The sequence below is a fragment of the Mobula hypostoma genome, chromosome 9 (assembly GCF_963921235.1).
Source record: "Mobula hypostoma chromosome 9, sMobHyp1.1, whole genome shotgun sequence".
Taxonomy (NCBI): domain Eukaryota; kingdom Metazoa; phylum Chordata; class Chondrichthyes; order Myliobatiformes; family Myliobatidae; genus Mobula; species Mobula hypostoma.
In genome coordinates this window covers 62636500-62654612 of record NC_086105.1, presented here as the reverse complement: position 1 = coordinate 62654612, position 18113 = coordinate 62636500, and the positions used below count along the sequence as shown (strand labels likewise).

Sequence of the window (18113 nt, the reverse complement as noted above, 5' to 3'; positions counted from 1 at the left end):
GTTTGACTGCAGATCATGGTCTCTCTTGGGGACTTTGCTATTGCTCGCTTGGTGGGTGGAGGGTGTTGAAGTTTTTTGCTGAACTAAGTGGTGCAGGGGGAGGGTTGATGCTTTGCTGCTGCTTGTGCGTGGGGGGGAAGAAGGGGGCCTTTTACCGTCTTTCATTCTTTGGGGTACTCTTCTGTTTTCATGAATGTCTGAGAAGAGCAAGAATTTCAGATTGTATATTGTATACATTCTCTGATATTAAATAGAACTATTGATATAATGGAAATAAAAATACGGGATTTCCATACACTAATGAACATAATTATTTATTAGGTGGGGGATAGGATAATGGTTCTTCCCATCAATAAGGGACAATTCTGGTTGTTTAATTTTTAACTTTGAGAGAACATCAGGCAGATCTGAAGCTCTATCCTAAATCAGCAATCCTTTAATGATATAAAATAAAATATCAATATGCGACAAAACTCTGATAATCCAACATGCTCCAGACTTTAGTGGTGCTCTACTTGCAGACTTTCCAGACAAATGAATGCTATTCTATTAATACCCAATGCACTTTAAATTCACCTTTTTAAAAATAAAGATAATACACAGTATAATGATAAATTTTCCAGCAGATCCTGCAAGATTAAAGGGTGAGTAGGAACCAAGGCCCCAGCGAGTTTGAAGGCATGCACAGGTACCGGGACTGCACCCCTCCCTCACCCCAGTGAATTCCAGGATAGCACAGAGACAACGCCTGTGAGTCAGACACTGAACCGTCTGGATTTCTGAATCAGTGGAGAGCAGATTATCAGTTTGACCCAACATAAAAGTCACACAAGATAATTTCTTAAATGGAGGAAACATGGCAACAATGAATAGTGAAATAGTAAAGACAGAGCAAAATAATAAACTTATAAAATATGTTATTATTAAGGCATCCGTTAGTCTTGCAAGACCATGGATCTGCACCTGGAAAGTCTTCATCTCCCCTCTCCACGACACTGATGTTGTCCAAGGGAAGGGCAAGGGCTGACAGAGCTTGGCACCAGTGTCATCGCAGAGCACTCTGTAGTTAAGTGCCTTGCTCAAGGACACAACACGCTGCCTTGGCTGGGGCTCGAACTCACGACCTTCAGATCGCAAGTCCAATGCCTTAACCACTTGGCCACGTAAAATTATGTATAACTATTAATAATGCCCTTGCTTTAACATACCATGTCAAAATGAACTTCCAGAGTTTCATAAACCACCCAAGGACTAGAGAGCAGTCTAAGTCCACAAGAAAATTAAATGGGAAATGTTAACAGCAACTTACAAAAGGCATGTGCTGAAACATGTGTGACCATAACAGTGACAGTTTATATACTGAAGGAAGCACCTTCATAATATTTTATGGACACACAAGTTTCCTATAGAAAAATATAGCCTTAATATTGTTGCTTAAGGTACGTTGGACTAAAATAGAAAGCCTATTCATATTCTTTATTATTTTAATTGAGACATTTACCTGTTAAGAGCACATTATGTGTTTGTCTAAAATCAGATAGTCATTTCCAGATGATGATGATAAACATTTAATACTGACCTGAATAAATTGGGCTAAGGACCCAGCAGTGGCTTGGCCAGTGATTGCACCACTTTGCACAGGAGCTGTCTGAACAAGAGTCATCATTTTCCCCAAATTGGAGATCTAAGCAGAAGAAAATCATATAAAGTGTTAAATCAGCATCAACGGTAAAACAATGACTGCACATCAAAGGTACTACAAGGCCGTGAAAGTGTTTGGCGTGTTAAGCAAACATTAAAAAAAGACACAGGAACAGAATTAGGAGATTCAGCGCATCATGGCCAATTTATTATCGCTCTCAACCCCATTCTCCTACCTTCTCCCTGTAAGCTTTGGCAACCTTACTAATCAAGGGCCTATCAACCTCTGCTCTAAATATACCCAGTGACTCTGCCTCCAAAACCGAATGTAGCAATGAATTCTACAGGATCACTACCCTCTCTGGCTTGAGAAATTCCTCCACATCTCTATTCTTCTACTCTGAGGCTATACCATCCGGTCCCAGACTCCCTTAATATAGGGAACATCCACTTCAAGTCCATCATTTTAATATTTGATAGGTTTCAATGACATTCCCCATTGCTCCCCATACATTAACCCATTCATTCCCAGGATAATTCTCATAAACCTCTGGATTCTCTCAAAGGCCAGCACATCCTTTCCTAGATATGGGGCCAAAAACTCTCACAATACTCCAAATGTGCTCTGATCAACATGAATAGTACTATAGAGATATACTATATAAAATTTAATTCCCCTTCCTATTCCTACTCTGATGATCTTCTCCACTACCACAGTGAGGCTGAATGCAGACTAGAGGAACACCACCTCAGATTTCCCCTGCATAAGTCTATAACCTGAGGGCATGAACACAGAATTCTCCCAATTTCAGTAAAATGTTTCCCACCCCATCCATTTTCTCTCTCCTCCTGATATGTCCAGTTGCTCCAACACACACTCCTGACCCTCATAACAGTTTTCCCCTACCATCCTCCACCCATTCTATTTTCCCATCACTTACACGCTCCTTCCACTGGGTCCCCTTCCTTACTGTCCCCATCTGCCCCCCCCCAGCACCCTTCTTTGGTTTCATGCTTCCTCCACCTTCCTTCCCTATCGGATTCCATCATCTGCAGCCCTTTGTCACCTCCACCCATCACCTCCCAGTCTTTGTCACTAATTTCACTCTCCCTTCCTCCATCTGCCTATCACACCCACTCACCTGGACCCACCTATCACTGCCAGCTCTTGTACCCTCCACAGACGCTATTTGATCCACTGAGTTCCTCACCTATTTTCTTTTTGCTCTGTACAAATCAACTGCTTTTTTTCTACATCTGACAGCCAAATTACAACTCCCTTTTAATTTCGCCCAGCAAGCCGAAAACACACAATGCAATGATAAGGAAACACCAAGCAAAATGTTATTACAAGTCTGAAATGCAAACCATTAATAACTAACTATTACTAACTTTGCAAATAAATGGAAAGTCATCTAATAATCTATTAATTACCAAGGAGCCGCCACTGCCATATTGAATTGGGCTTTTGACAAGCGTGAAGGTTTTGGTGACACCACCCACAACCGTGGTGACAACTTGAGCCTGCTGAGCGACAGTGAGAGCCCCCGATTTATGTACTGTTATAATAGGACGGGTCGAAGCAGAACTCAGCGAGACAGACGAGGTCGCCACTTGTGCAGCTGCTGTCTTCAGCATCGTTGTGGCCGGTGTATTTACCTGCAAAATATAAAAATAACCATGCATCTTTTTAAGAATTGACTTCTCAGAAAATCTACCTATAGCACATTTTCAGAAAAATACCACAACCTTGCTTTTTTGAATAATAGTAAAAAAAAATTACTCTTACTGTGTTCACGTTTAAATAAACTACAAGTCCTGCATATTGTCCACGTAATATTAATAAAAAGTACATCTGGAAAGCATTAACACAACATGTTCTTCACAGTTGATTACTACAATTTAAGAGAACAATTTTACCCATTCACTTTCAAGCAAGTTCAGATAAAAAAAAATGGGGCAAATTGGTTAAAAGGGATTTCAATACAAAAATACATTCTTTTTCTGCTATCTACCTTTTCTTCATTTGTAAGTGATTATTTATTGGGTTAACCATAAGGAACTTTTTCTGGAGATTAATTTGCTTCTTGCACTTATCCACAAATTAATTTCTCTATTCCAATTTATCTCCACCATAAAGTTATCTATAACATAATTGGCAAACCAAATCCTAAACATTTGCTCCCCCCACACTCCCCATCATCAGTGCCCCATGGCCACAGTAGTCACATACAAATGCACCACTATTGCTTTTCTTAGTTCCTCTGACAAAACCACTCAAACCTGTGATCAATCACTAAAGACAAGGGCAGCAGGCACATGAAAATAACAGGCCCTTACTCCATCTTTCCTACTCCTGATCACTACCATAAGTGACCTTGGCAGAGAAACTGCAATAGTTAGGGGCTCATCACCTATTCAAAGGTAATTAGAGATTAATAATAAATATTGTCCTTACCAATAATGCCTATATCCAAAAAAGCAGAATGTTGTTCTCCACTATATAACAGATAATTCTTAGCTATTACCTCAGTCACTGCACTGTAAACACTTCAAACCACTTTTTATAATACTGTTTACATTGTAAATACATGGTGTTTATGCATTTATGCACATTTTGTTCCATATCTGCACTTCTAAGATTATTTTTATATGATTCTTTAGTCTTCATAATTGTTGAATGTTGTTTTTTTGTTTGCTCCATGTCGAACGAATACACCACAGCAAATCCTTAATACATGTAAATGAATATAGCGAATAAAGTTGATCCTTGATTCTGATCCTTGTAAATCAATATAAAGAATATAAAGATAAAGACTCACATTTACTACAGAGGGAACAGCATTGGTGGTGCTCTGTGCAGGGACAACGAGGCGGACTCCAGCAGGCAAGGAAGAAACTGCAGCCTTAACCGTCTGCACAGCTTGTTGGGAGACTGTAACCAGATGAGTGGTTGCTGAAGATATTCCAGGCACCTGGGTGGCAGTGACTTGTACTGGAGTCACTGGGCCTTTGCAGAACATAACATAGAAATATTCAAAACACTCTACTGGTTAAACAAATTACTAAGCCACAACTTGAAAATACAGGTTATTCCTCCAGATAACGTATGTTAACGAGTGTGGAATGTGGTAATGCTAAAATGAAGGATGATAATACGAAGTTCCAGGGGCTGGAAGAGGGTCACATGGAACAATAACACCATCGCGAGGCAGTTGACTGGAACAGCCTGGGAGGTCCTGATTTAGAGTATTGTGTGCAGTTCTGGTTACCTCCCTACAGGAAAGACGTATACAAGATTGAAAGAAGAAGAAATTTTTCAAGGATGTTGTCGGGACTAAAGAATCTGAGTTATAGGGAAGGGTTGAATAGGTTAGGACTTTCTTATCTGGAGCGTAGGAGAATGAGGGGAGATTTGATAAAGGTGTACAAAATTATGAGTATACAAGGGGCAAATTTAAGCAGACTTTTCCCATGAAGGTTGAGCAAGACCAGAACTATAGTCATGGGTTAAGAGTGAAAGGTGAAATATTTAAAAGGAAACTGAAGGTGAACTTCTCAACTCAGAGGGCGGTGTGAATGTGGAACAAGCTGCTAGCTGAAGTGGTGGATGTGGGTTTGATGGCAACATCTAAGTTTGGATAAATACATGGATGGGAGGGGTATGGCGGATTACAGTCCAGGGGCAGGACAACGGGACTAGGTAGAATACTCTCTGGAGTTTTAAAAAACAAGGGCAGAATCTCACTGAAACCTATAAAACATTGAAATTACTAGACAGAGTGGATGTGGAGAGGATGCTTCCTACAGAGGGTGAGTCTAGGACTAGGGGGCACAGCCTCAGAATAGAGGGACATCCATTTAGAACAGAGGTGAAGAAGAATTTCTTTAGCCACAGGGTAGTGAAGCGGTGGAATTCATTGCCACAGATGACCGTGGCGGTCAAGTGACTGAGTGGAAGATAGAAACACAAAAAATCTACAGCACATTACAAGCCCTTCGGCCCACAATATTGTGCCAACTACGTAACCTACTCTAGAAGCTGCCTAGAATTTCCCTACCACATAGCCCTCTATTTTTCTAAGCTCCATGTACCTATTCAAGAGTCTCTTAAAAGACCTTATAGTATCCGCCTCTACCACCTTCGCTGGCAGTGCAGTCCACACACCCACCACTCTGTGCGAAAATGATAGATTCTGAGTCAGGGTGTCAAAGTTTTTAGGGAGAAGGCAGGAGATGGGGTTGATAGGGATAACAAGAGGAAGACTAGGTGGCTGAATGTCCTAACATTGCTCCCATATCTTATGGTCATAATAGTTCAGCATGGACTTGATGGGCCAAAGGACCTGTTTCTGTGCTCTAGTGCTTGATGACCCAATAACTTGTGTGCATCTACAGAAAACCTGTTCACCTGGGGTTATTGTGCACCTATCTGCAATCTGTATTCAGCTATTAGCAGCTTCAATTTACAGCCAAACTCCAAAATAAAGAAAACCAGGCCACTTTTAAAACACGCCTGTTGTTACATTACAAAATTTTTTACTCAAAGTTTGAATTATCCAACAGTTCATGTTAAACAGGAAATGTTTTTGCACAAATGTAATTCAAATTAACACATTATTTCAATTAACAGTACGCTAATATAAAAAGCAGTGCAAGATAATACATATCTTTAAAATAAACAATTAACTTACTGCATGCTTTTAGCTGCTAGAACAGATTAACATACTTTCTAGCATCGTACAAAATAATTATGAAGTATGCCCCACACTGAAGTAGGTGATTCAGACAACTAACTCCATTTTAGCTTCAAAGCTCCAAAACACCCTTTCCTTATGCCCTTTATCCAAATCCATTAACACATACTGTGGAGAAAGGTGAAAGGGCCTGTGTCATGGTACGTTCCGAGCAGCCATGTGACAGAATGCTCTGATCTATAGGCTGTTCCCAGAGACACTCACGGAGACAAGTATCAGGTGCTGCTGGCAGATCATCACCTCAGTGAAAGATGCTCTTTGGTCTGCCAGCACATCAAGATATCTGTGGAGGAATGCTGCTGATGGGCACATCCTAGGCTACAGGAGTACGTGCTGAGGAATGCACTAAGGGCTTGGTGGGGAAGGACCACAGTGTAGGGTTATTCTGCTACTGGAGAGGGAGGGGCTGGGTTGGGGATGAAGCCCCTCAATTATTATTATAGAAGTACACCATCTTGGAGTGCCACACGAGAGGCAGCAGTGCAACTGATGTGTATGAATGCAATAGAACAGTACAGAAAGCACTGACTATGAATGGTTTATTATTGTAAATTATAAACATGAGAGGGCCTGCAGTTGCTGGAAATCCAAAGTAACAACACAATTTTCTTTTATTGTGAAGAAAGTTTATTTTATTAAAAATATATGCTATCCTCTTCTCTTTGCATGTTCATCTAGGTCCCTTTGGAGAAGGTAGGAGAATGGTGATGAGAAGGAATATAAATCAGCCAGGGTTGAATGCTGGAGCAGACTCAATGAGCCACATGGTCTAATCCTGCTCCTGTGTCTTATGGTGACTCTTAAATGCAATAATGCCTGTTGCATATTAATCAAGCTCTCCTGAAATCCCCACTGGATTTGTTGATGACTATCTTCCCATTGTGGCTCCTGCTACCGGTTTCCCATGTTCTCTGTACTATCAGCAAACTTCCTCTTAAAGATCTCTCAGAGTTAATCCTTAAAGACCTACAGGCAAAAATAAACAGACTTTTCTCCTTTCTCAATTCATTCAAAGAACAAAGGCTTGATCTTAAGCAATTAAAAATAAATATTTTCTATATCTCAACATGAAGCAGAGCACCAAAACGCAGCGGTATGCTTGTGGGAAAAAAGATGTTAAGCCTACATACAAAGTCAGGAATCAAAAGGTCAAGCAAGGTGGGACTAATGTTCTGAGCTGTGTATATTTCAATGCAAGGAGTATTGTAGGAAAGGTGGATGAGCTTCGGGCATGGATCTACACATGAAATTATGACACTGTAGCCATCAGTGAGTCTTGGTTGCAGGAGGGGCAGGACTGGCAGCTCAGTGCTCCAGGATTCCATTGTTTTAGATGTAATAGAGCGGGAGGGATTAATGGGGGAGAAGTGGCATTACTAGTCAGGGAAAAAGGCACAGCAGTGCTCAGTCAGGACAGATTGGAGAGCTTGTCTAGTAAGGCTTTATGTGTGGAACTGAGGAATAAGAAAGGTATAACCACATTAATAGTATTTTACTATAGACCACCCAACAGTCTGAGGGAATCAGAACAGCAAATTTGTAGAGATCGCAAACTGTTGCAAGAAACACAAGGTTGCGATATTAGGTGATTGTAACTTTCCACATATCGACTAGGTCACCCATACTATAAAAGAACTGAATGGGATGGAGTTTGTCAGGAAAGTTTCCTTAATCAGGACATAGAAATCCCAACTAGAGAGAATGTAACACAGGTCGACCTTCTATAATTCGGCACCATTGGGACCTAAGGAGTGCTAGATTAGTGAAAATGCCGAATTACAGAAGGATCACATTAAGCAATAGCTAACCGCCTCATCATACCTTTAAAATATCAAAGGATTCAAAGGTTCATTTAACGTCAGAGAAGTGCATACAATATACATGCTGAAATGTATACAATATACATCCTGAAACCCCTAAGATCCCCCCCCCCACCGCTTCCCTCCCTCCTGCACGTAAGCAACAGCGAGCAACAATCCCCCCTCCCCACCGGCAAAAAATAAAGCGCACCCACTACCAGCACTCAAGAGTGAGCTAAGTAACAGCAAAGACGCAGACTTGCAGTGACCCCAAAGACAACATTGCACTCGCAGTTACTGAGGGAATTCTCCTTAAGTTTGTTTTCCTCCGCTTAATAATATGCTTAAATTCAGCGAGTCACCACGTCCGATCTGGGGTCGTAGGCAGAAGAGAACGGAGCCCCAGCCGGGTGATGCCGGAGGGTACTGTGCAACCGCCGGCAGGCAGGCAAGAAGACGGACCGACCCAGCACACGCCAGCTCCCCCGCCGCTGGCAGGTGAGATGGGCGGCTGCCAGGCGGCCGCACCTCAAGCAAATGACATTAATAAATGCAGGAAAACAAGCAGGAATAGCCTGTCTGTGCTTACATGAGCGCACCAACACGTGAACAGATCTAGCGCAACCAAAACAATGCGCAGCAGATTAGTACGGTGGCTCGGAAAATTTGAAATCAGTGCGGATTATCGAAGGAACTGGATTACAGGTACTCGGATTAGTGAAGGTTGACCTGTACTAGATCTCCTAATAGGAAATGAAACAGGGCAGATGACAGAGGTTTGTGTAGGGGAACACTTTGCATCTAGTGATCATAATGCCATTAATTTCCAAGTTGTAATGGAAAAGGATATGTCTGGTCTTTGGGTTGAGATTCTAAATTGGAGAAAGACCAATTTTGATGATAACAGAAAGGATCTGGTAAGAGTAGATTGGGACAGGTTGGTTTCTGGCAAAGGTGTACTTCAAAAGTGAAATTTTCAGAGTGCAGACTTTGTATGTTCCTTTCAGAATAAAAGGCTAGGATAACAGGTTTAGGGAACCTTAGTTTTTGAGATATTGAGGCCTGGTTAAGAAAAAGAAGGTGCATAGCAGGTATCCACACTCGCTCAAGAGTTTTCCCCACTTTCTGAAGCTAGACAGATGGATAACTCCAGTCCCTGTGTAGCTGTAGTTGAAGGCAGTTTTATTATTCACTAACACATTACAGTATGCAAGGAGTTGGTGTAAAAAGACAGTACTTCTCAGCCTTCCCATGAAAGATAGAGTCATACGCTGATCAAAACTCCCTTGACTTCCAACAAATTGCTTCTAACTGACTGAAATATACGAATGATATAAAATGGCTGCCCTGATGACGAAAGCTAATTGTTTAGTACCACAGTAATGAGCAATCAACAGCTATGAATCTACATTTAATGAGATCTAGTAATTAGAGTTTAACCACATCAGGAAAGACATAACACTCCCCGCCTGGTATCTGTAAAAGATGCCACGAACTAAACTCACGGCTTTCACAACAAAAACATCAAACATATTAGAGCCAATACTCCTGATCAATTGAATAGCACAGTCAACTACTGAAGAATCATAAGACCATCCATTAAAGGAGTTGGTTTGTTGTCATCCTTTGTGTGGATCAAGAAAGATTCACTCATGCTTGCTGTGTTGTTTGTCAAACCTCTTTGTTGCGAGGTCAAAGCAGGAGAGACGGGAGGCTGGCAAGACTGACCAAAGCTCTCCTTGATGTGGATGCTGCCAAGGCAGGAGGTCATGAGACTGAAACACCCATATTCTAGAATACTAAGTTTGAAGGCGTTCACAGGTGAAGATTTATATGCACTCCCTAGGCAGACGTCTCCTACTAGACCCACCCTAGTGCAGATTTCTGGGCAAAGAGAGTACTTGGAGGCCCATTACATTGCTCCAGTACCTTGTGTACCTGCGTGATGTCCCTTCCTAGCAAGAACAGGATCTCAGCCTTTGGGTTGAGTGATGCTATCTTGCTAGCTAAGAACCTGAGGTGAGTGTGGTGAGTTGCTGCTTCCGGAGTAAGGATTTCCTTCCTGCTGCCCAGAAGTTTGTTGCATGGGGAGAGCTAAACAAGTCTTTCCATCAACAGGTTCGACAGTAAAGCCTCTTGCTCTTCGTACAACTGTATGTGACACCCTGCATACGGTTATGTTGAAAACGTTGAAAAAAAGATTACTTAGCTGGAGACTTGTTGCTCTGATCATCTAAGTTGACATACAGTCTCTTCTCAGAGTGGCCTTCTGGGTCACTATTGACGAGGCTTGAACATGACTTATTGGCGAAGTTTTCCACACAGACCTCAGAGCAGGACGAAGTAGCAATTCGAGAGGAAGGGGATTCACCTCCCTCCATGCCATGCTGCAAGCAGATACTTGTGTTGTTCTTCACACACAGGGAGGTAGGCCAACATGAAGAGCTGCAATGTGTTTGTCGCTGTCACATTCAGAGTACCAGATGACAGCATGACAGTCCCTCGACCAGTGGCTGGTTGAAGAACAGCAGCAGAAAGTTGTGGAGTGCTCTTTAAGAAAGGCCTTTTGCTCCTCTAAAGGTTTCTCCTTCAAGCCTCTACACTTCGGAAAGGGTGTGGTTTCCGATGTAGCGGGCACTGTTTATGCTATCATCCAGTGCTCTGAATGCAGGGTCAATTTCAGCATTTAAGAGAAATTTGGATAGGTACATGGATGGAGGGCTATGGTCTAAGTGCAAGTCGATGGGACTAGGCAGGTTAATGGTTCGACACAGACTAGATGGGCCAAAGGGCTTGTTTCTGTGCTGCAGTATTCTATGACTATGAACTCAAACCTTTGCAATAGCCATGATAAATGAAAATCATCTACAAATCAAAATTTGTTTTTCCCTTAAAAATAGTGAAGGTTTAATGCACAAGCTATTCTTTACTATTGCGTTCAACAGGACTTATCAAGGATCAACGGTGGTGAAAGCCAGTAATGCTACTGATAGATTCATGACCATGAATAATTAATTTACAACTTCTGTTTGGCTTTTCTGTCATCAAGATAGGAGCTTTGGTTAGTCACTTAAATGAACAGATGAAATATCGTAAAATCAAGCTGCAATTTTGCACTAATGCTGGTCAAGCAATGACTGCCTGTCTCTGAAACTCACCCTAATTAAGTGTAAACAGAGTATAATCCAAATGGGAGTACATTTACCCCAATGTTGTAGCTTAAGTGCAATTAAGTGAAGACTTCTCAAAAGCAGCCATACTAGAAGATAACTTCTCTTAAAAGGATGAAAGATTGATAGGCTCTCGATTAGTCAGGGGGTCAAAGGTTACAAGGAGAAGGCAGGAGAATGTAGTTGAGAGGGATAATACATCAGCCATAATGAAATGCAGAAGAGACTCGAGAGGACAAATGGCCTAATTCTGCTCCTATATCTTATGGTTTTATAGTAAATATTCTTGTAGAATTCCTACATGCGTAAACACAGACCTGTTGTAGAAATTCTAAGCCCTTCAGAGGAAGTCAAACCATTCTAAAAAAAAAAAAATGCATAATTGTTACAAAAAATATTGTGGCTTACTTGTCAATGCAGGAGCTGGTACACCACTGGAAGAAGTTACTTTAGGAACAGGCTGTGGCATGACTGGAGAAGGTAGCGTAGGAGAAATAGGGCTGCACGGAATCTTCTGTGGCAATGAAGCGTTGCTTAATGACGCGGATGTCATGGTGGTGGTAGTAGTTGATGGTGGCATATCATACTTCTGTAGCTGAAGAAGGTAGGCATCTGCTGTTGGAACAGCACCCCAACACACTTCAAGGGAATTTGTACTGGCTCTAACTAACTGCACCCGAGAAGGAGCAGGGGGCTTTTCTAAAGACAAAGGAAATTCTGTTTTAATTACATTTATAAAACATATATATTACAATCTTTCCCTTTTCCTCCCAAACACCCAACATCTTAAGCTTCTGCTCAAAGAAATTTATAGGTTAAACTACTGTGCTCAGTTACAAGGGAGCAAACTATTTTAGAATTGGTATTCTGTAATGAGAAAGGTTTGGTTGTAAAAGGACTTTTTGGTAAAAGTGTTCATAATATGATAGGATTTCACATAAAGATTGAGAGTTCAATCTGAAATGAGGATATTAAATCGGAGTAAAGCAAACTACCATGATCCACGAATCAGCTATGGCAGGTTGAGAAATTTTATTAAAGACTTACGGCAATACACCAGCAGTGACTAACATAGTTTACTCAGGCAAAATAAAGCTAACAGGAGAAGTGGTCCAACTATTGGCTTTCAAGTTAAAGATTGAATTAGATCAAAGGAAATTATTATAATTATTACAAAGTAAGTAGTAAATTTGGGACATGAGCATTCAGTGAAGGTGGACAGGAGCATTGCTAAAGAAAAGGAAGCTGTTCAAATTTCACACACAAAATGCTAGAGGAACTCAGCAGGTCAGCAACATCTATGGCAAGTTGATGCTTCGGGCTGAGACCATTCATCAGGACTGGAAAGGCAGAAGGAAGAGCCAGAATAAGGATGTGGGGGGAGGGAAAGAAGTACAAACTTCTATAACTACATCACAAGGAAAAAATTAGACTGGATTATGCTACAAAGGGAGAAATTATATTGGGGAGTAAGGGAACAATAGGGAACGGAATACATATTTTGTGACTGTGGACAACAAAGAAGCAAAGCTAGAAATAGTGAAGGGCTACAGCTGTGCAGTAAATGAGCACAAAGAATCTAGCATTCGTGAACAATTATTACTAGAGAAATTAATTTAACTTAAGGTTTAAGGTAAAAGAGTGGAGGTTTAGAGATCAGAGGAGAAAATTTTCCACACAAATCGTGGTTAATATCTGGAATTTGCTGCCAGAGGAGATGGAGTTAGACACCACATTTTGTTCAAGAGACTTTTAGATAGGTACTTGAATAGATTAAGAGTCTTGATGAAGGGACTCAGCCTGAAACATCGTCTCTTTATTCCTCACCATAGATGCTGTCTGAACTCTAGCATTTTGTGTGTGGCACTTAAACAGGCAAGATACAGGATACAGACCTAGTGCAGGCAAATGGGATTAGTCTAGATGGGCAAAATGGTTGGCCTGTACATGGTGGGTTGAAGGGCCTGTTTCTCTGCCATATGACTCTTGTGTCTGCCAAACTGATTGGGAATTTTGAGGTTGTAGCTAACAGAACAAAGAAAGACCAGTTGATGTGGTGTGTTTGACTTTCAGAAGAACTTCACTAAGATGCCACAAAGGCTATCGAACAAGATTAGCATGGATGTTAAAGGTACTGTATTAGCAGAGAGTGAGAACACAGTCGGTAGGGGCTGGGTGACGTCACTAGTGTTATCACCAGAAGCATAGCGACATTTGCAGGCTGTTCCCAGTACAATCCTTGGACTGTACAATCCATTGACGTAAAACACTGCACGTGACAAATAAAAGTAAAGTGCCACTGGGTCTGGTACAGGGATCCCTGACATTCACAATCAACATCAATGATTTAGATGAGGGACCCAAATGCAAGAGATCCAAGTTTGTTGATGATATAACCTTTGCAAGTTTCACGTTTATTAGATGAACTCATCATTTACTTCATAGGGATTTTAAATTGATATTAACGATAAAACAATCTTTCATTTTCCTTAAAGCTAAGCTTAAGAATAAAGGAATATGCACCACCCACCAGTTTCCAAATACCAAAGATCTTTGCAGCAGACTTGATTGTTCCAAGCCTTCCGGTAGCCATCTCTTCCACTCCAAATATAAAGGCGAGTGTGAATAGCAACAGCACAGTGGCCAGCCCGAGCCCTTGGAACATTGTCCTCCAATGTGTCTGAGACTACAGGTGTCCAGATATTGCCATCTGTTAGAAATATAGCACCAACTTAATTTATTTTGTCAAAGCATTTTTTAAAATTACAACATAAGTATAAACAACAAAGCAACTTAATATTCTGAAACTCTGGCACAAGTCAGTATTGCTGAAATAAGGCTACAAATTAAATTAGATCACATAAGTTACATTTTCAAATTACATATTTTCAGTATTAACACAGTGATCATCTCCCATTACTTATACTTTTTAAAAGGGACTTTTTTTTAAAACCAGTTTATCTCAAACATGTAGTAACTGGTGTATAAATGAATACTATTCAGTATATTAGTATAATATACGTCGTAGCCAAGCACTTTTCATTAACTTAAAACTAGTTTAGTGATGTCAATCAGATAACTCTTTTTTCCTGTGGAATTAGATAATCAGAAATAGTTCTGAATTTTAAAATCACTCGTGCGTAAACCAAACACTGCTCATACTAGAAACAACTGGCTCCAGGATGATATGCATGAAACAGCCAAAATTAAGAAAATGTAGAGAGTAGATTATTCAATTTGTAATAAATAACCTTTTTACAAAATGACAACACATTTTATGATCAAGGTTGGCAACTATAATAGGCCAATTTTCCCTAAAATATGAAAATTCTTCTGCCTATATCTTGATGCAATTATCATCTGGGTTACAATTCACTTGGTTTATAAACAGATATGAACATGAGAGTTAATGCAGTAATAATCAGGCTAATTTGTACTGCTTGAATATTTATTGTAAATATTCACTATCACAGGACTGCAATTAATACTGTATGTCTGTGGTCACAGTAGATGAATTGAGTAAAATAAATATCACCCAGCCAAGGGTCAAGAAAACTAATGAAAACATAATCAATACAAATGTAGACATCAAGGAAATGAACGATTATGAAGACTTCTCTTCTCAAAAATGAATAAGTTACTGTATAAACTTGGAGTAAACAAGCAAATAATTTGAACTGGAGCAAAAAAAAATGCAAATGATTGTAATGCAGGAAGAACTCAACAGGTCAGGCAGCACCCTTGGTTTCAGAAACAGAGTCAACATTTCATGTCAATGACCCATCAGAACAGAGTTCAAAACCGTTGATTCTAAATTTACCTCTGGAATGTACTAGTCAAAAATTCTGGCAAGAACAAAATTTTTCTGATGGGAAATCCAGAACTAGATTTTTCATTACCCTTAATGTTTAGCTTCTGTAACTCTGATTTTTTTTTAATTGAATAAACTTATGTGGCTGATTAATATATTTATTTTTTCCATTTAAAATCTCAACAAAAGACAGCACCACTGACATTGCACTGGAGTTACAGCTTAGATTTTGTGTTCAGATCTCTGGAGTAGAACTTGAACCCATGACTCGAACTGCTTTTCCCAGAGAGTAGTGAATAAATGGAATCATCTGGCCAGGGAAGCAGTGGAGGCTACTTCATTCAATATATTTAAGACACTGTTAGATTTTTACATAGCAGGGGAACTACAGTGAAAAAGCAGGTAGGTGGAGATGAATCCATGGACACATCAGCCATGATCTTATTGAATGGTGGAGTAGGCTCTACGAGCCAGATTGCCCAATCCCACTCTTATTTCTTAACTCCACCATAGACGGTCCCAAGCCTGAAAGGAGGAGGGTTGGGCAACCCCACCCCATAAAAACTCAGAAACACCAACAAAAGCTCTAAAGACCCAATCCCTAGAGGAAGGATCTTTGCCTAGAAGACACATGAAGTCGTGTGGTGAAGCCTTCTATCAGCCCAGGACAGACAACTCTGGTGAGCTGCTGTTGACAGCCTATGCCCCAGTAGGGGTTCATGGGCTTAAGAAGAAGATATTGACTCTTATTTCTTAAGTTCTTACAACCTTCTGATACAGACCAAGAGTACTGATGACCATGCAACAAGTGACACCCAACATGAATTGTAATTACACAAAAGAATGGAAACAGGAAAAGGATATAATTTTGTGAGACAATCTGCAAACAATCCTTCGCGTTAACAAGATGGGAAAATCTAGTTTGATTCCATACCCATTAGTCACTTAAGTAAGAAACTCAAGGGACTGACCTAAAAGTAAGTAAGCAAGTGTATTTGTGCACTTCCATTCCTTTTCATGAGTGGCAACTTTCACATCATCCATCACAAGTGGTACCCAGCCACCAAAGACATACATTCTAAAGAAAAAATAAGTACAGACAAAAAAAAACAGGTTGTGCTGAAAACCATTTACAACAAAACTGTGCATTTGTATTTAAAAACAGATATATTGGACTTAACAAGGGAAACACAATCAATAATGGCTCATGCTGCTTAAATATAAGAGAATGTCAATTATCCAAACCACGATGAATTTGGAGTGTTCAGAAATTTACAGCACCAACTGCAAAAACGCACATCCAAAAACAATATCCTCATTCTGAGATGAATGAGAAGAAATGCAGAATTTGGAAAATTGACCTTCTAATTAATAAAAAGATTTAAATGAATATGTAATCATCAAAGCGACAAATACAGATAATAGTTTATGGAAACTGAAAGGACCACTGATAACAAAATTCTAGCACCTAGCTTGGAAGTGTGTTACATAACAGATGAGATGCTAAACAATGATTACAATTTAATAATAAAAAAATATAGCATTCAAATAGTAGGCAAATATTAGACAACATACTAAGGCACTTTTACTTTCAAGCTCATCCTCTAATAATTTTACTAAAAGTTCACTTTTTGCCTTAAAATGTATGATTATGAATTTCAGAGTCAGAGATACAGCATGGAAAGAGCTCCTCAGCCCACTGTGTCACTGCTGATCAGATCACCAATCTATACACTAATCCTAGCCCAATCCATTTTAATCTCCCACTGTTCCTCCCACTAGGTGCAATATTACAGGGGCCAATTAACCTGTTAACCTGCTTACTTTTGGGTTGATAGAGGAAATTGAGAAACCCCATGCAGTCGCAGGGAGAATGAACAACCTCCATGCAGAAAACACCAGAGGTCAGGATTGAACCCAGGTCACTGGAGTTGTGGGATCATTATGCCGTCACCTATTAAAGGGTCATTAATAAAACAGTCCAATTGATTTAATCAAACTAGCTGCTGACTGGACCCCAACTCTTGGATAGATTTTCAATGTTACACTCCAAATGATGCAAAGGCAAGTACTCATGCCCATCCAATGCTGTTCGGTAGCTATTTAGATTATACTTGAGCTCTACAGGAGAAATTATTGCAATTAGTTATCATGGTAAGAAACAGAGTATGGTCCTGTCTCATCCCTACACCTGTTCAGCCTCTATGTTACTGAATGCCTAGGATAATCCTCTAATTATTTCACAGCACTTACTTATTCCCAATGACAGTAGCGGAATGCAAGCTCCGGGGGAGCGGTGTTGAACCCTTGGTTACTGGCTTTGTCCAAACCAAGCTTTCTGTAAGCACAGGAAAATGTACATCTTTAACAAATGATCGTCCCCGATCATGGAGGAAGTGGCGAGAGAAAGAGTTAATATTTTAGGTTAGTGACTTTGCGAAGTGACAGGTCACTCACCTAAAGTGTTCTCCTTTTCTCTACACAGATGATGCCACCTGAACTGCTGAGTGTTTTCACTACTTTATTCTTACTTCAAATTTCCAGCATGTGCAGTTTTCTTTTTGTTTTCCTCATTACTTCTACAATAGCTTTTCTCATTTAGTCATGAGGACTCTGCCATTGCATCTGGGTTTAATGCACCTCCATTCAAAAAGCAGAATTGTACCTTTAATTGTGATAATATGGCAACTGAAAATCTATCTATTCCTATGATGTCTCTGAGATAAATTTGCCTAACGTGTGTGGAAATACAGTTATATATACAAACATTGTATCTCCATAGGTAGAATCATGGAGATATGCATTCTAATTTCAAACTCACTATTTAATGACTGATTTGTTTTATTAAATTAATAATTTCTGTGGCACAGCAAATCCTGAGAGAACGTTTGAGATAACAGAGCAGAATGGTAATCATTTAGAGGGAGGAGACGGA

The 18113-nt window shown here is 40.1% G+C and overlaps 1 protein-coding gene across 2 annotated transcripts in view; it reads right to left on the bottom strand.

Moving 5' to 3' along the window:
• LOC134351767 (host cell factor 2-like) overlaps positions 1 to 18113 on the bottom strand; it is an 80591-nt gene that overhangs the window by 47107 nt on the left and 15371 nt on the right. For both annotated transcript variants that reach the window (XM_063058404.1, XM_063058405.1), the window contains exons 5-11: positions 17432 to 17516; positions 16150 to 16256; positions 13898 to 14077; positions 11776 to 12066; positions 4464 to 4651; positions 3076 to 3300; positions 1580 to 1684 (exon numbers count right to left, since the gene is read on the bottom strand). In XM_063058404.1, coding sequence (XP_062914474.1) covers positions 1580 to 1684; positions 3076 to 3300; positions 4464 to 4651; positions 11776 to 12066; positions 13898 to 14077; positions 16150 to 16256; positions 17432 to 17516 — 1181 coding nt within the window. The remainder of the gene's footprint in view (positions 1 to 1579; positions 1685 to 3075; positions 3301 to 4463; positions 4652 to 11775; positions 12067 to 13897; positions 14078 to 16149; positions 16257 to 17431; positions 17517 to 18113) is intronic.